The sequence below is a fragment of the Triticum aestivum genome, chromosome 2B, assembly GCF_018294505.1.
Source record: "Triticum aestivum cultivar Chinese Spring chromosome 2B, IWGSC CS RefSeq v2.1, whole genome shotgun sequence".
Taxonomy (NCBI): Eukaryota; Viridiplantae; Streptophyta; class Magnoliopsida; order Poales; family Poaceae; genus Triticum; species Triticum aestivum.
Window position 1 is genome coordinate 96046947 of NC_057798.1, and position 23045 is coordinate 96069991.

At 45.0% G+C, this 23045-nt stretch overlaps 1 protein-coding gene across 1 annotated transcript; it reads right to left on the reverse strand.

Annotated features, from left to right (window-relative positions):
• Positions 1–2016: 2016 nt before the first annotated feature.
• Positions 2017–3132, reverse strand: LOC123040612 (probable calcium-binding protein CML24). Its single transcript, XM_044463405.1, has one exon. The coding sequence runs from the start codon at positions 3074–3076 to the stop codon at positions 2330–2332; it is 747 nt and encodes a 248-aa protein (XP_044319340.1). The 5' UTR covers positions 3077–3132; the 3' UTR covers positions 2017–2329.
• Positions 3133–23045: the final 19913 nt, after the last annotated feature.

The following is a 23045-nucleotide window of genomic DNA, read 5'->3' on the forward strand; positions in this document are numbered from 1 at the left end:
TCGGACCGTCCTCCTAACCACATACACTCGTCCATGCATTATGTTGGGGTGCGTATAAATCTGATCTCTATCGTCACCATGGCAATGCCCTTTTCTGTTGAAAATCGTCAACAATCGTTAAACCTCAAACCCCGAGGTAATCAACAACATGAATAACCTTCTGAGACCACCATCTTGAATCTCAACTCCTTCCTCTAGCTTTAATCGTTTTGATTTGGTATGCAACCATATCAGTGTGTTCTTTCTGGACGCCTCTTATACTTTCACATGCTAGAACAGAGGCCACAATAGGCGTAAGATTGAAGGGGGCGGGAGTATTTAAGTTGAGCCAGTTGATCCAGTTGTCATGAAGAACAAGAATACTTAAGTTCCCGACTGTTGATCTATCCACATACCAATATTCAGTCAATGTGTAATTTTGACTTTTGTGCATGTTAAGATATTGGGCGAGTTACATCAAAAAAAAGATATTGGGCGAGTCAAATGACAGCATTACACGCATGGTAATACCCTATAATCCCTGGAAGGGCTATGTGTATAATCAAACGAGCTTTCATTGGTGCATCAAGAACATTTTTAACCGGCGTCGATTGTCCCCATCCAAGCATATTTTGTTCAAAGTCGGGATGGTGTAATTCCATGATCTCATTGCTCCCTTCATCTAGCACATCACCTTAGATGCAATGGCTTTTGATTTATGATGTGTGGGCATAATCAACAATCGTGGATGGAAGATCTTACCTCCCGATGCTATATGGTACCGATGTTTTTGAGAGTGAATGCATATAAGCGGGTTTACTAGTGTCCCAACTCGCTATCACTCCTTTCCATCTTCCTTGAGCTTTGTGGTGTGTAAGAACTGGGTATATTTTCGTTGAGCAATTAGTGGGAAAGGGGTAAAGCTTGGTTGGAATATGGCATGCGATGAGATGCTAGGAATGCTCGGCACCAATCAAGGGCTCTTTTAGTGAATAACCAACCATGCCATTTTTGTTAGTATGGTGAAAATCATAGGATTTGTGTCGATGGTTAGTCAATTTTATTTTTTGTCAATATTAGCCAAAATAGGATTAAAACATCGGCATGCCTGTGGAATCACTTGAGCTCAAAATAAGCACAAGGGTAACTCTCAGCGTGTGAATAGGTTGTAAAGAAAAGCAAAATCACTAATTATATCTTGGGTTGCTCCGCGTGGTGTCAATAGTGAGGTTCCTCAACCATTTTGCGGTAGAGATAAGGCTATGGTCTCCTTTTCTCTCCTTGGGTGTCTATATGATGCGATTTATATCGCTCTATGTGTAATCATAATCCCTCTATCGTTGCGGCGTTCTCTTTGCCATTGTTCCGAACCCGACGTAAGTTTAGTCCAGAAAATGGTTCGACTCGAATATTTCTGATCTACATAAGGCTTTTACGATGACAACTTCTTTTTCGGGGCGTTGGTATAGCTGGACCTTAGCATGTCATTTTTCTAACTACATGATACAATGTTAAGTTGACTCCTATGATGAAGGGAGTGGGGGAAGGCTGCCATTGGTTCGTGCTAGTGATTGGACTTTGTATGAACGAAGTCCTGTTTTGCTAATTTTCTGAAATATCTTGCATCGTCGGAGGGTAGAAGCTACAAACCGGGTTGTAATTTGCTTATTTTCTTGAATGTCCCGTGTTAGGGCATCCTTTGGTTCGTCACCGTTGCGTATGCCTTAAGCGGCACATTGTTCCTTTCTTGGGGCTTGTCGAGTGTGGGTGCACCCTGGCTGGTGTGGCGTGTCCGGGTTCTCTCATGTGGTTCTCCCACCCAGTCCTAGTCTTGACGCTTGTGCACCCATTTTTTTGGATTTATTTTGGACTTTTCGACAATGTTTGTTTAGTGGGAGGAGATATTTCTGTGACTAAAAAGCGCATGTGCTGATTTTTTCAATTTTAAGATGGTGTGTCAGTCCAGTAACCTAAAGATGCCAGGGGTAAGCGCATATATGATTATACTATGTTGAAAAGAAATGTTCACGACAAAAGTTTACAGTACCACATGATTAGACACACAAATAATAATGTTCAACGGCCCTGTAATCTGAACCTTTGGGGATTGTATGTATGAAACCTATAAATTAATCTTGCAATCCCTTCTCTTCTCCATTTTCTTGGAGCTTGAGAGGTTGCATTGCATCTGAGCATATCGTGGACGAACATCAATAAAAAAGATAAGAAAGGGCTGTTCTTCATCATCAAGCTTATACTATACATAAACGGTGAGCCGATGCATGCATGGCTTGTGTGTAATTGTAAAACCCCGAAGATCGATCGTGCGAAGACGTACGCGCGCGTGAGATCAGACGTTGATCCCTTGCATCATGATCTTGAACTCGCCGAAGTCGACGCGGCCGTCGCTGTCGCGGTCGACGTTGCAGATCATCTCCCGGACGTTGGCCAGGCTGCTGGCCTCGGGCATGCCCAGCTTCTTGAGCACCTCCTGCAGCTCCGACGCCGAGATGAAGCCGTCGCCGTCCACGTCGAACACCTTGAAGGCCTCCCGCATCTCCTCCTCGTTCTGCCCGCCGGCGCCGCCCTCCTCGGCGTCGTCCGCGAGGGCGCCGAAGAGCGCGTCGCCGAGCGCGCGGTGGAGGCCCTCGAAGTCCTCGAAGCGGAGCCCGGAGGCGCCGGGCGGCACGTGCGCGCCCACGGTGGCGGCCAGGCTGGCGCGGTCCGCCTCCAGCCCGAGCGCGTCAAGCGCCTGCGCCAGCTCGTCCACCGTGATCTGGCCGTCGCCGTTGCGGTCGAACATGTCGAACACGCGCCGCAGCCGCACCGCGTTCAGGCTGCCGTTACGCAGGCGGAACGACGGCGACGGCGAGCCCTTGGACAGGGCCTTGGCCGCGCCCTGGCTCTGCTGATGCTCGCCGGCCATTGCCTTGCTTATTTTCGGACGGTGTGGGGAGGAGGACCGCGCCGAGAGTCTCGCAGCTTTATAGGACGGGGGATGGAAGGAGGAGCGGGGCCGCGTCGTGTCCCCGGCGTAGGCGGAGGGCCGGCTTGGCGTCCTTCCTTTTTCTCTGCCGGAAAATCCATCGCCTACCATACTATTTCCATGGAAACAAACCGATCGCGGTGGACGTGTTGGATCTGTCGCAGGGGAAGCAAAAACACGCTGGGAATCGATCGTTCGAGTTAGGTATGTTGCCCCTAACCTGAGGCGCGATCCCGTGTGGAGTAGGCAGCACACTTTCGCACCGGCCTCGGGCTGGTTTGCTCTCTTTGTTTGTGAACCTCTGGTTCCGTGGAAGCTCGCATTCATACCTTCTGTCTGCCGGAAGAATATCATGTCGAAACCAACATTTGATGGGTGGAAACAGATAAAAACCACGTGAAAACGATGTTTTGAAATTTTAGAAAAATCTGAAAAATATACGAGATGTTAAGAGGGTGAAGTTCTGGTCACTCACTGTTTCCTGTGTCTGCCTCGCCGACTGTTTCATGTGTCTTCTGGTTCCATATCCCATGTTCCCTCTTTCGGATTTAAAAGCTCTATGTGTCAGCTAGATCGATGGTTCGACAAATATAATGCAAATCGCGTTGAATGTCATAAATGTTACGACAACCTAACGTGTGCGAGTTTTAAGGATGGGAGTGGGTCAACCCACTCTGGCAGGGACCTGCTACTGCTACTCGCCACCCCCTCTGCTTTGTTCGGGGATATGAAGTCGGCCCAATGGTTTAATGGCCGATGGCCTCATGTCCCTATTCCCCTCCATCTTCAAAAGGTATATAAATTTTCTCTCAAGTCAAGCAGTGTAATGTTTGGCAAAGTTTGTAGAAAAAAAGTCAACAACTATGATACCAAATTACGAGCATTAAATTTATAGTAAGATATTTTTTTATTGTATCCATTTAGTGTTGTAGTTGATGGTGCATCGTTTGATGCGGAAAAAAAAGTTATATACCCTTTTTTGGAAACAGAGTAGGTACTTTAACAATAGACTTGCACACAATATATAGAGTAGTAACACAATGCAATCTTTTTAAAATAGCAGCATTTAGCAATGATAATTGTTAGCATGTTCGGTATCTAGGGTGTATTTGTTCAAAGAAAAACAAGGCATGTATGCAACCTCATTTCTATTTATATCATGAAAACGTTAGCATCACAAGTTCACATATTTCTACGGGATTGCTATTTTTTCATCCGGATGAAAAGAATTCGCTTTCATCCGTTTTCTCGTCCATTCAATCCTGCTGTTGAGACTCGTGCAGTCCTTTCCTTCCCCGGCACGCGGGTTGTTTTTGGTGTTATCGGGCCCGCACACTGTTCCGGGAGACCCGTTAATATCGTGGGTCGCGTCTCCTAGTCGACATGTCCCTTTTGTTTTGATTTTTTCCTTTTCTCCCCCTGTAGTTGCCTTTGACCAGATCGTTCCCCATTTATGGCGGCGAGAGCTCGGACGCAGAGAGGCATGGCGATTTTGGTTCGAGGCCTCAGAGCATCTCCAGCCGCACCCCCAACAGGCCCCCAAGACGCCATTTTTTTGCGCCGGCGTCAAAAAATACCCCGGTCGCCCCTAGGACGCCGAATTCTGTCGGTTCGGCCCATTTTTTCTCTGCCGGGAAATCCATCGCCTACCATACTATTTCCATGGAAACAACCGATCACGATGGACATGTTGGATCTATGGTAGGGGAAGAAAAATACGCTGGGAATCGATCAGTTGAGTTAGGTATGTTGCCCCTAACCTGAGGCACGATCCCGCATGGAGTAGGCAGCACACGTTCGCACCGGCCTCGGGTTGGCTTTGCTCTCTTCGTCTATGAACCTCTGGTTTCGTGGAAACTCGCATTCATACCTTCTCTCTGCCGGGAGAATATCATATCTAAGCCAACATTTGATGGATGGATACGGATAAAAACCACGTGAAAACGATGTTTTGCCGTTTTAGAAAAATCTCAACATATACGGGATGTTAAGAGGATGATGTTCTGGTCACTGACTGTTTCTTGTGTCTGCCTCACTGACTGTTTCATGTCTCTTCTGGTTCCATATCACATATTCCCTCTTTCTGATTTAAAAGCTCTATGTGTCAGCTAGGTTATATGTTTATGTACGCATTGGTTGTGTACGTGATATACGTATTTTGTAGTGACCAGAGGACATGGAGTTGTTTACGTTTCGCTCCACGAGAAAAGCGATCGTGGAGGCGATCGCATCTGAGGCCAACTCCACCGGCCGCCGCCGGTCCCTGCCTCTTCCGTTTGGTCACTCCGGCCACGTGAGGAGGTGGGGACCACGGCGCTTCGACGCCGGCCTGTAGTTAGGGTTTGTCTAGTGTTTCCTTAGGGCGCCGTTGTGGTGGTGGGAGCGACGCCCGGGCAAATAAATCTGCCTCAACTCCAAACCCACACCGGCGGCGACCTTCACGGCGGCGTCTCGGAGTTGATGGCAACGTATGTTGTTCGGTCCTGTAGATCGGCAGCTTGGTCTTCTCGTCGTTCTTCAGATCTGGCGATGAATAAAAGTATTTCAGTTTCTTCTCCGATGCGGTGTTCTACACCGTGGTTGGTGAGGGATCTGGACGGAAGTGTGTCCAAGCGGGGATGGTGTGGCGGCGGCATCTTCCCCGTGGTGGAGTTGTGTTCTGGGGCTTCATCGTTGCGACGACGTTTTCTCCAACGTCGGAGTGGAGCCCGGGTGGTCGTCCAGGAGTACGCGCAGACTGCTGTTTGCGCATGCCACATCTAGAAGATGGTGTATCCTGTGCTGGTTTTGTGGTTGGAGGCTGACAGTTCTGGTTTCTTCCTCCGACGTTGTAGTCGTGCGGGGATGTCAGTTCAGGAGCTTGATGGCGTGTCCGGGGACATGTTGCCCCGGTCTGATTCGTTCAACGGCAATGGTTTTGCTTCTGGCAAACGACTTTGGAGGTCCGTAAAGCTGTTGATCAGCGATGGAGCCGCGTCGAGCTCGGGTGTAGAGGTGATCTGTCTTCCGCCCCTTTGGTGGTTGCTTCGGTGGTGTCGAAGGAGGGAGATAGGCGCTGGTTTTTTGCATAGGTTTATCCTATCTTTTCAGGTCTGTAAGGTCGGTGTGTACGTGCCTTGTAACTTGATTTCATCTTATAAATGAGACACATATTACCATGCAAAAAAATAGTCGGGGGTTACCTCCAGTCCTCCACATAGGTGAGAGTTTAGTGTACGGATTGGTCCACCAAAACCTTAGGCATTTTTTTGTATAGAAAACCATGTAACATTTTTTACTGTTCCCTCTAAATAGTTGTGTGCGTCTTGCTATGCAAAAACCAGATTTATAATCTTTTGCAGTTGTATTGCCTTGGTTCAATGATTCAATAAAATTACATTTGTCGAAAAGGGGCATGCAAATGGAGGGTGTGTTCTTGGAAATCATGTGCACATACCCAATGCGCATTGCGCAAAGAGCATCTCCAACCGATGCTCAAAAACCTCACTTTTATAAGTGAAGACTCTTTAAAAAGTCATCTCCTCATGTATTTTCATACTCTATCCGACTCTATGTATCGATTTTTTTGGTGAGGACTCAACAATGTGATGCAACACTCACTAACATGCTGCCGAAATTGCAAGCTACTAGGGTAATCTCACTATCCCAGTTAAAAAAATCACCACAACTTCTATTCACTATTCATCCTCAAACCAAATACACATATGGCTATCTACTGGCATTCAACACCCTAGCTAACTTAACAAAATAATTATGGTTTAGGCTTGAACAAATCCGAAATAAAACTAGCGATAAATTTACCAAACACAAAACCTACAACGACTAGGCTCACCTAAGTGCACCAACAACTTATGCTAAGCAAGATAAACAACTAAGTGATAGCAAGATATATAACATGAAACACTATGGCTTTCACAAAGTAAAGTGCATAAGTAAAGGGCTCGGGTAAGAGATAACCGAGGCATGCGGAGACGACGATGTATCCCGAAGTTCACACCCTTGCGGATGCTAATCTCCGTTTGGAGCGGTGTGGAGGCATAATGCTCCCCAAGAAGCCACTAGGGCCACCGTAATCTCCTCACGCCCTTGCACAATGCAAGATGCCGCGATTCCACTAAGGGGCCCTTGAGGGCGGTCACCGAACCCGTACAAATGGAAATCCTTGGGGGCGGTCACCGAACCCGTACACTTTGGCAACCCTTGGGGGCGGTCACCGGTACCCGTAAAATTACTCGGGATGATCTCCATAACCGAATTGGAGACCCCGACGCTTGCCCGGAGTTTTACACCACAATGATTGAGCTCTGAAGCACCACCAACCGTCTAGGGCGCCTAAGCACCCAAGAGGAACAAGCTCAAGGGTACCAAGCAACCAAGAGTAATAAGCTTCTCAACTTGTAACTTCCACGTATCACCATGGAGAACTCAAACCGATGCACCAAATGCAATGGCAATGGCACACGGAGTGACCAAGTCCTTATCTCCCAAATCCCACCGAAGCAACTAATGCTAGGGAGAAAAATGAGAGGAAGAACGAAGAAGAGAACACGATGAACTCCAAGATCTAGATCCAATGGGTCCCCCTCACAAAGAGGAGAAAGTGATTGGTGGAGATGAGGATCTAGATCTCCTCTCCCCCCAAAAAAACTAGCAAGAATCCGTGGAGGGATTGAGAGATAGCAATCTCGAAGAAGGTCAACAATGGGGGAAGAGCACGAGCTCAGGAGATAGAGACCATTGGGGAAGAAGGCCCCCTTAAATAGGCCTCCCCAAATCCAACCGTTATGTGCATAGGTCATGCACAAGCGGTGCTACCGCTGACTAGAGCGGTACTACCGCTGACTAGAGCAGTACTACCGAGCGGTACTACCGCTTAAAAACTGACCTGCGAATGGAATTGCCATAATTTTTACGTACGAGCTCCGAATTCGACGAAATCAAGTTTGTTGGAAAGTTAAAGACAAGGGCTAACACAATCTTGATAGAATTATCAAGAAATAGCAACTGAGAAAATACCCAAAATAAAATGGTGAGAACCCTCTCTTAAATAAGACCGATAAAAAACTCCAACATCAAAAACGCAAAAGAAGATGCATATGAAATGGGTTTTCGATGAACTAGAGCTTGTCACAAAGAAGACCAAAAGCTCCTAAACTCACAAAGTGAAAAACCAAACAAGAACCAAGAAAGATGATGATGCCAAGAATGCAATGGTTTGAGCTCTCACCGAGCGATACGTTCAAGATACTCACTCGAGAGCCCCCCCTGATAGTACGACCATGAGACCAGTAAAATACAAAACCTATCAAGGACAAACCTTTGCCTTTCACATAGTCCACTTGAGCTAGATGATGACGATCTTGACCCCCTCAAGTTGGACCACCTTTCTTGATTGCATTGGCTCGACGAAGACTAGTAGATTGCTCCCCAAAAGGGTCAAGTCTGACGCTTCGCCAAAAAAAGTTGTCAGTAAAGGGCACTATTCTCATTTTTATATATATCTTGCCTTCGCGGCTAAGGGTTGTGATTCACTATGCAAAGCCGGATATGATTATTTTATAGTAGGAAGCCGGTGTGTACTCTTCAAGGAACCCGCCTTGCAATGCCGAAGACAATCTCAAAATCGGACATGTCGTCATTGAGGACTGGTTCAGGGGCTACTGTGGGAGTCCTGGACTAGGGGGTCCTCGGGCGTCCGGTCTATTGGATGTGGGCTGGAATAGTGGGTCATCAAGATACAAGACCAAAGATCACCTCTCATGTCCGGATGGGGCTCTCATATGCGTGGATGGCAAGTATAGATGTCCGGATATGTTATTTCCTTTCTGCTAAACCGACTTTGTACAACCCTAAGCCCCTCCCGGTGTCTATATATACCGGAGGCTTAGATCGGAGGAAGGATCACAACATTGCTAGGCTAGCCAATCCAGGGTTAGCCAACTCGATCATGTGGTAGACCAACTGTTGTAACTCCTGTACCCTCGAATATAATCAAGCAGGAGTAGGATTTTACCTCCATTAAGAGGGCCCGAACCTGGGTAAACACTATGTCCTTTGTTCATAGTTACCTTCGGTCCTTAGACGTACAACTTGGGCCCCCTACCCGAGATCTGCCGGTTTTGACACCGACACCTAGCATGTATAGACATGGCCTCGGAACACTGGAGACCGAAAGGTCGAACGTGAATCATATAGTAGATATGATCAACATAGAGATGTTCACCATTAATGACTACTCCATCACACTGATGATCGGACATGGTTTAGTTGATTTGGATCACATATCATTTAGATGACTTGAGGGATGTCTATCTAAGTGGGAGTTCTTAAGTAATTTGATTAATTGAACTCAGGGGCGGACACACGTTCATGGATGTGGGGGCAGCTGCCCCCACTTGATTTTTACGTTCACCTGTAGTTTGCCAACGTAGTAGGCCATGTGCCCCCACTCAGCCCATTACCCTGCCCTCGCTCAGCCCATTATTTTCTTATTTCTAAAAGGCGAACTCCAAATTTAGATGCATCCCACTAAATAAGAGTTCCTTCCATCAGCAGCGCACGCACGTTGTCTCATGGACTGCAGCCTACGTCTCTAATTGTTGCCTAACTCAATCGCCAGATGCCCTAAAAAACTCAATCGCTCGATTTCCCTTATACACGCACGCCTACCTGACGGAATCCCCGATTTCTTCTCTCATGTCGCCGCGTAGCTGCTGCAATCTGTGTCGCCCATCCCTCGCGCCATCGCGACCTTGAACTATGATACCGTAGCAGCGGCCGCACAACCCAATCAACAAACAGGGGCCCTAATTTTCAATTCTCTAATTCTAATTGACACAAAGGTAAACAGTATAAGTCATCTAGGTTCCCTTTTCCCTATGGTTTTTGTTTTTTTTACAACCTATGTTAGGAACCATGTTAGTTGCAGTTACTTATGTGTATAATTTATCAATTCAGGTGATTAGATTAGTTCAGAAAAACTGTGACATGTAAATTTCAATATGCAACTTTCTACTTCATATTATTGGCTAGTTCGTGACATGCAAATTTCAGTATGCAACTTTCTACTTCTGATTATTCAGGTCAACTATCAATATTTCCTAGTTCCCTCACATTTCTTCTTCATGTATGACATATGAAGTTTGGCAATTCATTTGGCATTTTAATTTTGTCACTTAAAGTTTCTAGGAAGCTAATGGAGAGTTTTTCTTTCTTTCAGAAAACAACAACGCCCAAGATACCTTAACTAGTTGATTTGGACAAGCTTCTAATGAAGTGATTGTTATACATTTTAAATGTCGTAGAAGTTTGTTGTTTGATGAAACGAAAGGTAATGTGCTAAAGCTCTTTTCTATTTTATTAATACCGGCCTTCTTTGGTGTTCCCATTCTTCCCTAGTTTGATAATGCCTTTTTCCCTTGCAGGTTGTAGATTAGATTGTTAGAACAATGCGTCAATAATGTTCTCGGAAGAAGATGTTGTTTTAAATGGTTAGTTTTCTTTCACTTCTCAATTAACTTGGTTACCATGTGGAGAATGATGTGATTATGCCAAGTGTTTTACTTTATATCAATGTGTTTGCCATGTTGAACGTGAATATAGGCATATATTCGGGTTGGTTGCTCTTGAGCCATACTTGCTAGCTTTGGGTCTTGGCGCTCTTGTGTCTGGCTCATATGATGTTCCTTGATGTCGCTAGTGTTTCTATTCATAGTCCCCAAACTCTACTATCTTTTTGTGTTTTTGTTTTTTGGTTTTCACTTGGCATTTCCCTAATTAACTGGGAATGCTTGTTCTTTTGGTCATGTTTTCCTTATAATCTAGACCATCTCTTCACCTTAATGACTGCAGACACCCCTGCTGTCCAATGAGGTTCTTCACAAAAAATGGTCATATATTTTTGCCCCCTCTCAAGTTTTTTCCTGGGTCCGCCCCTGATTGAACTTTAATTTATCATGAACTTAGTCCTAATAGTATTTGCAAACTATGTTGTAGATCAATAGCTCATGTTCTAGCTCCCCTATATTTTTTGATATGTTCCTAGAGAAAACTAAGTTGAAAGATGATAGTAGCAATGATATGGACTAGGTCTATGATTTGAGGATTATCCTCATTGTTGCACATAAGAATTATGTCCTTGATGCAATGCTAGGTGACAAACCTATTGCAGGACCAGATGCAGACGTTATGAATGTTCGGCAAGCTCAATATGATGCCCACTTGATAGTTTAGTGCACCATGCTTTACGGCTTAGAACCAAGACTTCAAAAACGTTTTGAACGCCACGGAGCATATGAGATGTTCCAAGAGTTGAAATTGGTATTTCAGACTCATGCCCGTGTTGGGAGGTATAAGACCTTTGACAAGTACTTTGCCTACAAGATGGAAGAGAATAGCTCGGCCAATGAGCATGTACTCAGAATGTCTGGGTACTACAATCGCTTGAATCAAGTGGGAGTTAATCTTCCAGATAAGATAGTGATTGACAGAGTTCTCTAGTCACTATCTCCAAGCTACTAGAACTTTGTGATGAACTATAATAAGCAAAGGATGGCGTTAACGATTCCCAAGCTCTTCGCGATGTTGAAATTGGTGAAGGTAGAAATCAAGAAAGAGCATGAAGTGTTGATGATTAACAAGACCACTAGTTTCAAGAAAAGGGCAAAGGGAAAGAAAGGGAACTACTAGTAGAATGGCAAGCAAGTTGTCACTTCCGTGAAGAAGCCCAAAGCTAGACCTAAGCCTGAAACTGAGTGCTTCTACTGCAAAGGAAATGGTCACTGGAAGCGGAACTACCCCAAATATTTGGCGGATAAGAAGGATGGCAAAGTGAACAAAGGTATATTTGATATACATGTTATTGATGTGTACCTTACTAGTGCTCGTAGTAGCCCCTGGGTATTTGATACCTGTTCGGTTGCTAAGATTAGCAACTCGAAACAGGAGTTGCAAAATAAATGGAGACTAGTTGAGGGTGAAGTGATGATGTGTGTTGTAAGTGGTTCCAAGGTTGATATGATTGTTGAACATATTATGTAGGCTTACACACATGTATATGGTTAGGATAATCTCCTATCGGGCCCGCCTCTAGTTTCCTCGTATAGATGAAGTTGAGGGCTTCCCCTTGTACATATATACGTGCGTTGTGCACCCGATCAATATCGAGAGTTGCATTGCCTTCTAACATGGTATCAGTTTCTTTCTCGATCCTACCCTAGCTTCCGCCCAACCCCTAGCCGCGCCGCTGCCGCCATCCTCCTGCTCCGTTGCCGCATATCGCCCAGCCGCCGTGCGCGCCTCACCCCTTCTCCTCTCCCCCACCCGATCGCCATCTCCCCCTTCCCACCCGATCGCCCCTGCCCCGATCCCCCATCCTCCCTTCCCATTACTCATGTCAGTCATGATTCTTTTCCGTCTAACTCCATGCCTATACATATGTCTAATGTCTTAATTTCACCTAAACTCATTAAAAATCTTGTTCCTGTCCGTTCCCTTACACGTGAAAATCCTATAACTGTTGAATTTGACGAAGTTCGTTTTTCTGTCAAGGACGCCTGTACCCGGATGAGCTCTACCTGGTCCACTCCACCCCCACCACCACTAAGGGAGTCCTGGATTAAGGGGTCCTCGGCCAGCCGGACTATATGCGTATGTCGGACTGTTGGGCTATGAAGATACAAGATAGAAGACTTTTTCCCGTGTCCGGGTGGGACTCTCCTTTGCATGGAAGGCAAGCTTGGTGATTTGGATATGTAGATTCCCTTCTCTGTAACCGACTCTGTGTAACCCTAGCCCCCTCCGATGTCTATATAAACTGGAGGGTTTAGTCCGTAGGACGAGAACAATCACAATCATAGGCTAGCTTCTAGGGTTAGCCTCTACGATCTCGTGGTAGATCAACTCTTGTAATACTCATATCACCAAGATCAATCAAGCAGGAAGTAGGGTATTACCTCCATAGAGAGGGCTCGAACCTGGGTAAACATCGTGTCCCCCGCCTCCTGTTACCATTAGCCTTAGACGCACAGTTCGGGACCGCCTACCCGAGATCCGCCGGTTTTGACACCGACATTGGTGCTTTCATTGAGAGTTCCACTGCATCGTCATCATAAGGCTTGATGGCTCCTTCAATCATCTACAACAACGCGGGTCCAGGGTGAGATCTTTCTCCCCAGACAGATCTTCGTATTCGGCGGCTTTGCACTGCGGGCCAACTCGCTCGGCCATTTGGAGCAGATCGACAGCTACGCTCCTGGCCATCAGGTCAGGTTTGGAAGCTTGAACTACACCCACTACAAGAAATATGTCAACTTGTGACCAGCACTATTGGTCACTATTTTTAATTTGTGACCTTTTTGTGACCAAAAACATAAGGTCAAAAGTTGGCGGTCGTAAACTGACTATAGCGACCTTTCTTCTGGATTGGTCGTAGACGTTTATGACCAAAATACGTCTACTGTGGCGTTTTAGTCACTAGCAACCTCCCCAGGCCACGTAGGCATCCAGTGTGGCAATTTGATGTGGCACAAGATTCAGCCCGGTCCAATTCAGCGTTTTACATGGGCCGAGCCCATTAATTCAGCCTTTTATTATTTTTTCCTTGTTAATTTTGGTCGGCTTCATGGGCCAAGCCAATGTTGTAGCCTTTTTTATTGTTGGCCCGTGGCCTTTTATTATTTATTGCTTTTCTATTTTCAGCCATTATATATTCAAGCTGGTCCCACTAGTCAGATGGGTCCCACTTGTCATGATCATCTCTCAAATTGGTCCCACATGTCCAAAATGTACAAAATTGACAGATTATTTTCATAAGTGGACCCATTGGTCAAGTTTCCATTTCACAAGTTTTCAGATCACATACATAATCAAAAAGACACATAAATTTCATCAAATATACCACTAAATAAATCTATTACAATCTTTACAACACATATGCTACAATATGCTACTCTTCACTAAGTAGAACTTGACAGCTTCACACTTCACGACTTCACACTTGCTTCACACTTCACACTTGAGCATCTGTAAAAGAGGAACAACCACAAATTTAAATCTCAATTGCAGTATAGGCCATATGCAGAAGCAGTTCAAAGTTGAAACAACATCAATTAAACACACGCGCACAGAAACATGGGAGTCAAAATGTAGTATAGGACCAGGACAAGGAAACTCCTGTTATCAAATAAACACACAGCTTGTAGTAAAACAGCAACATAATACATTATAACGAGAGTAAGCTTGAATCAAACAACATAGAAACATGTGGATATCTCATGTGAGCATCATGCTGTGGTTTTATTAAACAATGATACATCAACAGAATACAATATCTTCAATGCAAATTATGATACTTGTAGTAAAACAGTTTGAAACAACAACTACACAATACATTATAACGAGAGTAAGCTTGAATCAAACAGAAAAGGGAACAATTTCGAGTTTAAAAGTTAATGCAAATTGATTTTCTAGTAGCAAACATTGACAGATTGCTGCTAGTGCATACTAGTATGATTCACACCAGAGCAACCATCCAATTCGATGAGCACATAAAAGTAATTTAAGTGGGCAAAGACCCCCCCTCCCCCACCCCAAATCTACAGGAACAGAATAGCTAGACTGCGTCAACGGACACAGCCGAGCTCACATGCAGTAATACCAAGCAAGAGAATTGCTCCTGCTAGCTGCTGTTGCTGCCACAAAATGCATGACATATTAGTTGCAGTACAAGCGATGGACCTGGATTCTGGACTGAGATCCAACATGATGTACGTACAATGAAGTGCAGATATGCAACTAGCAGGAAATCTAAAATACTTGAGATATAGGTATGCAGCAAGAACAACAGGCAATGCAATGATAGTATGAGAGCACTGTAGCTCTAGAAGTAAAAAGAACATAATGCAGCGATGTGCAAGTCACTGAACTTCATAGCAATAACCTGCCACAGCTCAGCGCTTATGTACTTCAAGCTGTCAAAAGCATAGAGAGCCTCTCCGTTGGCCTTGTTGACGAGTTGCCATGGCAGGGTAGCCTTCCTAATCCTTGACCCTTGTGATGTACTTCATGTCCAGTGCTGCATCATATGTGTATATTCAAATCAATCAACTACTTGATCAGGGGGAAAATAGTACGTACATAAAAATTCGCTTGAGCAAAAGCCAAATAGGATTATTGCTTTTCCCCAATTAGAAAAGGACAAGGCAAAACAAGATAGAACAAAGAATAACAAAAGTAACAGGTATTTAGCGAATAGCGGTCTCAAGGTCTTCTTGTGACATGTGGTTGCCAAATATGGAGTTGTACTATACTCATGGACATTAAGATTAATAATCTACAACAGGAAGTGTTTTTTCAGCATGACAGTTGCTTAGTTATTCATGAACTTGTAAGTGTTTATCACCAACTCTCCTCAAACTAAATTTACATTGAACAAGAAAGGAATCAGTATCATATCACCAACTCTGCTACAGTCATAGTGCCCTCCACATGTTTATGTAATAAATTTACACTGAACAAGAAAGGAATCAGTATCATATCTCTCAATTCGTTGCTGCACATCTAGCAAGAATAGATCAATGCACATACCTAATAAGCAAACATCACAACATGGCATGATATCTGACCCTAATCCACTGGATCAAAAGATTAAGACCGCAAGACCATTTTCTCGCACCCAGAAGCGAGGATTTTCTCGCAACAACCAGAACCGTAGCTACAACGACAGTAAGTGCTGCCCAATTAAACTGGGACGCCTAGATTTTGGGCACGCAAAATTTCAGACTTATCAGCAGCATCGCATGACATCAACATGGACATGATACTGATTACCTACCAAGACATGGGGACACATTAACTAAAGACAATAAACAGAAAATACAACGGAGAGAGCGCCTCTCTCTTATCAGCAGCACCTCATGATGCAACTCACATACTAAACTAGCAACTTAATTGTTCAGTTTACTCCACCATGGCAAAAAAACATGTTATCAGCAGCTGATCCGCAAATCACAGGACAAATTACATAACGAACTGCAGGCTGTGACATGTACAATTATAGCAAACCAACGCAATTAGAATTACAACACTCTAAAACAAGCCAACCAGTTTGTTTGCAGGACACTCTAAAGGTAAAGGGGCAGTGCTAGCAACTTGGGATTGGTGAATGTATCAGCTAGCACCACCCATTGGTATCGCCTGTCAACGACTAGGTACTCCCAGATCCCAATCCCAATCCCAATCCCAATCAGGATGGAAATATTTTACAGGGAGATGAATGGCGCCTCGCCTAACAGTAACAGGCAGCCAAAACGACGTCACGGGGGAATAGGGAGGGAGGGACTGATCGAGTCAACCAGACCTGGACGACGGCGAGGGCGAGGAACTGGTGGAGCTTGAGGGTGAGCTGGTGCTAGAGCCTCTGGTGGTAGAGGTCGGCGTGCCAGTCCGGCAGCACCTGCCGTGACGAGCACTGCACCTCCAGGAACTCCAGCGGCGCCGCCATCGCCTTCCCAGCCGGCCAAGAAGACAAGACGATGAGGAGGAGGAGGTGTACGCCTGTACAGGCCGGATCTGGTTCGCTCGCCTACCTGCGTGTGTGCGGAAACCAAACCGCGTTAGGGAAGGAGAGCAAACCAAACCGCGGGCACAAAGAGGAGGAGAAGGACCTTCCATGGCGTTGGAGGAAGAGCGGCGTCAAAGGCCACCCACCGGACAGCCCCGCCCGAGAAAGAAAGCAGTGGCGTGCGTCGTCTTGGTCTTGGTCGAGCAGGAAGGAGGCGTGCATCGTCTTGGTCTTGGTCGAGCAGGAAGGAGGCGTCCGTGGTCTTGGATCCGTGGTCGATCGGGGAGCGCCATGGCCGCCGGCTGACCCGCTGGATCTGGGACCTAGGGTATGGGGGGAGACGGTGAGGTGAAGCAGAGGTTAAGTGGGTGTGGGCGGCGGCGGAGGGAGGCGAGGTCGCCGGTGGAGAAGGGGAGGGGCGGGTGGCGGCGCGATCTGGAAGGCGAGGAGCGGGTGGTGGTGCGCGGGCGCTGGTGGTGGGATCGGCTGAATCGGGGGTGGGAGGTGGGTGGCAGCTGCGAGGAGTGCATCTGAATCGGGGGATAGAGGGGAGAGGAGTGGAGTTAGGGTTTGGGTGTGGCGGCCAGAGAGGGGACGAGGGAGGAGGGGCTAGGGCTGCGGGTGGGGGTGGGGGTATCTCTTTTTTATTTTATTTATTCTGTACATAGATGGATGGATGGATGTGGAATGGGGAGATGGATGGATGGTTGGATGGGAGCCATGTCATCGATCCATGGAACGAGTTTTTATTGGCTCGGAAAATCAGTGATTTAAAATAGTTCTAAGTACTGAAAATAGAGGGATTTTGTGAAGCAGCTACCAAAAATATTTTCTAGAAGGGCATCACACAAATTTTCATGAGAGTTAGACCACATTTTATGGATAAGGACCAATTTGTATGCATTTCTGATCTTTCTAGCTATTTTTAATCATTTTTTGAGTGTCAAAAATGAGTTTTTTTATGAAGGACCTAGCAAACATTTGTTGCAAAATTCTCCCAAATTAATTTTCTAAAATATTAGGACATATTTAATGTGCAATTAACCAAATGGTTGGGTGTCAAAAGTTTTGATCCACCTCTGGTGAAAAAGACAAATTTCCGCCGATTCAGCTGGAAGCGGGTCAAATTTGAGCTGCAGCTAACTCATAGTTTGCTATTTATTTTTTTCAAAAAATCATTTCTAGGTACATAAGTATCTATTTAATCAGAGAAACACCAAAAAAATTATAAGATTCAACCACTAGCTAGGAACGGTCATTCCCGCTGTTTTGACCGCATTTTGAAATGGGCATAAAAAATTAAAAAAAAATAAAAAAAAATGGAAAACCTTAGCATTGTGTCATTATATGTGACCAAGTTTACAGGAAAAATAATAAACTTGTAATACGGAAATTATTTTAAAAAAATCTTCTCAGAAATGAGCTGTCATGCGTGAAGATTCATGGCTTTCAAGCCAAATGATCAATCTTATGGCCACATTCATGGCATAGTTTGTTCAAATTATCTCATATTGTGCACAAGGATGCATCTTGGAATTCCAAACAATGTTTATTTGGGGAGTTTTCACTTTCATTGCATAAAAGAGCCATTTTCCATTTTTCGAGTGCCCCAAGTGAGGTTTTTTTGTGAAGGACCTACCAAATAATTATTGCAAAATTGGACCAAATCATTTTTATAAAATACTAGGCCATATTTAATGCACAATTGACCAAATGGTTGGGTGCAAAAAGTTTTGATCCACCTCTCGTGAAAAAGACAAATTTCCGCCGATTTAGTTGGAAGCGGGTCAAATTTGAACTGCAGCTGCCTCATAGTTTGCTATTTATTTTCTCAAAAAATCATTTCTAGGTACATAAGTATCTATTTAATCAGAGAAACACCAAAAAAATTCCAAGATTCAACCACTAGCTAGGAACGGTCATTCCCGTCGTTTGACCGCATTTTGAAACGGGCATAAAAAATTAAAAAAAATTAAAAAATTGGGAAACCTTCGCATTGTGTCATTATATGTGGCCAAGTTCCCAGAAAAAATAACAAACTTGTAATACGGCAATTATTTTTAAAAAGTGTTCTCAGAAACAAGCTATCACGTATGGAGATCAATGGCTTTCAAGCCAAATGATCAATCTTATGGCCACATTCATGGCATAGTTTGTTCAAATGATCTCATATTGTGCACAAGGGTGCATATTGGAATGGCAGACAATGTTGCGTAAGGAAGTTTTCATTTTCTTTGGACGAAAAAACCATTTTTCATTTTTCGAGTGCCTAAAAGGAGGTTTTTTTGTGAAGGACCTCCCAAATAATTGTTGCAAAATTGGACCAAATCAATTTTCTAAAATACTAGGACATATTTAATGCACAATTGACAAAATGGTTGGGTGCAAAAAGTTTTGATCCACCTGTCGTGAAAAAGATAAATTTCCGCCGATTCAGTTGGAAGCGGGTCAAATTTGAACTGCAGCTGCCTCATAGTTTGCTATTTATTTTTTCCAAAAATCATTTATAGGTACATAAGTATCTATTTGATCAGAGAAACACCAAAAAATTCCAAGATTCAACCACTAGCTAGGAACGGTCATTCCCGTCGTTTGACCACATTTTGTAACGGGCATAAAAAATTCAAAAAAATCAAAAAAAATGGGAAACGTTCGCATTGTGTCATTATATGTGGCCAAGTTCCCAGGAAAAATAACAAACTTGTAATACGGCAATTATTTTTAAAAAGTGTTCTCAGAAACAAGCTATCACGTATGGAGATCAATGGCTTGCAAGCCAAATGATCAATCTTATGGCCACATTCATGGCATAGTTTGTTCAAATGATCTCATATTGTGCACAAGGGTGCATATTGGAATGACAAACAATGTTGCCTAAGGAAGTTTTCATTTTCTTTGGACGAAAAAACCATTTTTCATTTTTCGAGTGCCCAAAAGGAGGTTTTTTTGTGAAGGACCTCCTAAATAATTGTTGCAAAATTGGACCAAATCAATTTTCTAAAATACTAGGACATATTTAATGCACAATTGACAAAATGGTTGGGTCCAAAAAGTTTTGATCCACCTCTCGTGAAAAAGACAAATTTCCGCCGATTCAGTTGGAAGCGGGTCAAATTTGAAATATAGCTGCCTCATAGTTTGCGATTTATTTTTTCCAAAAATCATTTCTAGTTACATAAGTACCTATTTAATCATAAATACATGGTTTGGTGGTGATACGTCGAGGTTTGGGCGGTGGCCGAGGGCCCCAACTCTAGAGCGCATAAACTCGCATGCCCGCCGCGTGGTCACCGCGTGACCGTGGCGTTGCCATGTGTTCTGGGTGGCCTAGGAATGTCCCGTGGGTTGGGCACTCCCCAGGTAGGTGCTAGGAAGAAAATTACAACATAAGATTCTCACGAGGAGACCGATCGATGCTCAAACATGAATAAGCAACCAAGTGTTTGATTAGCGGTACGGGAAATCCACATGGATAATGGGTGTGAGTTTTGGTTGAGGATGATCAGTTACTAAGAAGACCGTCTTCACAAATTTCCAGCTCAAAAGAAGGAGCCTAGGTGGTACTTGCTTTGCAAAGTACCACACTGGACATAAATACGAATGTTGAAGCTGGGCTCAAAATAATGAATGGATTGAGCTGGCATTTGGTGGAGGATGGTTATTTGTGTAGAGTAAAGCACTGTAGAAAATGGATACCATGTAGACATGCCAAAATGGTACTTCCTTCACAAAGTGCTACTCTAAACAGAATAGGAAAATGAATATTATTGAGTTATTTTTGAACTAGGCAAGGAAGGTTTTTGACATATTTGATGAAGATATGATCCAAAAAAATTATGAGAATTTTTTGGGAATTTTTGGAATAATAGAAATATAGGTTGCTTCACAACCTAGGGCAAAAATTGACACATGGACATGACACATAAGCAAAACTGATGAGATGGCACCTAGTCATCACAACCCACCACAATCTACAAGGCTATGACCATCTATATTGGTCGTTAACAACTAGAAATAAGGCAGCGGACCAACACTGTTTGCTTTATCACCATTTCATGTAAGGAAATTGTGACCTTTCTGACCAAAATGGCCGCAATGGTTTAGGGTTTGGAGCCCCCCGAACAGCTTTTGACCAATTGATCTCAAATGGTCATAGATCTATGACCAATTCTTCCAGGGTCACTGACAGAAGGTCACTAGTTGACATATTTCTTGTAGTGACCGCCGACATCCGCGGAGACTTGGTCTTCGATGGATTCGAACCCATGACAGCCGCACCCTGTAGCTACGATGAACATGACTTAGATCTGTTATCAAACCATGCTCAGGAGACAGTGCCTGTAACTGTCCTGGCCCTAGATCCAGTGCAGGTCATGCCATCCGAGGACGGGAGGATGGACCCCACCACGGAAGCCACAGACTCAACGACGCTAGAGCCGAACACAGATCCAACCTCCAACGAGGCATGTGTCATCGGAATCTCGGACTTGTCTCCGACCATAGGCTCTGAATCGCGTATATCCGCGCCCATCGAATCTAACTGGGCACTGATCTTGGAGTTCAGCTCTGCGGACATCTTCCAACACTCGCCCTTGGGTGATGTGTTAAACTCATTGAAATCTCTCTCCTTATCAGGAGATTCTTGGCCGAACTATGTCCGGCTTGAGTGGGAAGCGGACGACGAAGAACTACGTTACCCACCCACCACCCACTTGATAGCCACTATCGACGATTTGACCAACACGCTCGATTTCGACTCTGAAGACATCGACGGTATGGACGATGATGCAGGAGAAGAGCAGGAACCACAGCCCACAGGGCGCTGGACAGCCACCTCCTCATACGACATATACATGGTGGATACACCCAAAGACAACAATGGCGATGACAAGAAGGATACAGTCGAGGATAAACCTCCTGAGAAGCAGCCGAAGCACCGACATCAGCGGCGCTGCTCTAAACAATGCCATGGTAAAAACAATGATACCGGCACAAGAGAAAAAACACCTCGGACGATGCCGAAGACAATGAAGATCCCGTAGACCCAGCCATGAAGCAGGACGGGCAAGGAAATGGCAAACACAGTCCAGGGCCGCTGCCCGATCACAGTGATGCTAAAGACACCACTTATCAACCTGTCCCCGAAGAGGAGAACAGTCTGGATGACGATGCATTCATCATCCCGGAAAAATACTTGGAACAAGAGCACCTCCAAAAGAGACTTATTGCTACCGCGAGGAGCTTTAAGAAGTAGAAGCAACGGCTTAAAGCCGCACAGGATACGCTCAACGACAGATGGAACGAAGTGCTCGACACTGAGGAAAAATATGGCAACAATCGCCAAACAAAGAGCTATCCCAAACATAAACTTCTGCCCGAATTCGACGATGAGGCTATCGCGCCCATACCGCCGAAAAACAATACGACCGACCAGTCAGACCGACCACCTTGTGGCCGAGACAGAGCGGCTAACAATGCCGCACACAAACCCGCACCCCCTCCCCATAAAGGAAGGGAGGTCACAGCCAAGTACCAGAAATACAATTTACATGAGCACCTGGACAAAAGAGCTGGCATAACCAGGTCCATCTACGGATCTAGGGAACGTGTTCCTATACAAGATCATGGCCACCAAACCGACTATACCGGTCGCTTACCAGTTCGGAATCAACACCAAACACTACAACCGTCGGACCCACGCCGTGACATAGCCAAATACAGGGGTGCTGCGCACCCCCTGTGCTTCACCGATGAGGTGCTGGATCATGAATTTCCAGAGGGGTTTAAACCCATAAACATCGAGGCATACGGCGGAACGATAGACCCTGCGGTCTGGATAGAGGACTTTATTCTTCACATCCACATGGCTCACAGAGATGATCTCCACGCCATCAAATACCTGCCCCTCAAGTTGAAAGGACCAGCTCGGCACTGGCTGAAAAGCCTCCCCGAAAATTCCATTGGAAGCTGGGAAGAACTCGAGGATGCTTTCAGGGCTAATTTTCAAGGGACTATGTCCGACCTCCAGATGCAGACGATCTAAGTCACATAACCCAACAACCCGGAGAGTCAACCCGTAAGCTTTGGAACAGATTTCTCACCAAGAAGAACCAAATCATCGACTGTCTGGACACCGAAGCCTTAGCAGGTTCAAACACAGTGTCCGGGATGAATGGCTTGCCAGACACCTCGGCCAGGAAAAGCCAAGGACAATGGCAGCCCTAACTACTCTCATGACCCACTTTTGCGTGTGTGAGGACAGTTGGTTGGCTCGTAGCAGCACCAGCGATCCAGGCACATCCAAAATCAGGGATGGCAATGGAAAACCATGACGCAATTAAAACAAACATCGAAACAATGAAGATAGCCCAGACAATACAACGGTAAACGCCGGATTCAGGGGCTCTAGACCCAGTCAATGGAAAAAGTCATTTAAAGGCAGCATAGATGGTCCATCCAGCCTAGATAAAATTCTAGACAGGTCCTGCCAGATTCATGGCACCCCCGATAAACCAGCTA

Excerpts from the sequence above, each read along its gene's own strand:
- LOC123040612 (XM_044463405.1), bottom strand. The coding sequence starts at position 3,076 with ATGGTAGGCGATGGATTTTCCGGCAGAGAAAAAGGAAGGACGCCAAGC.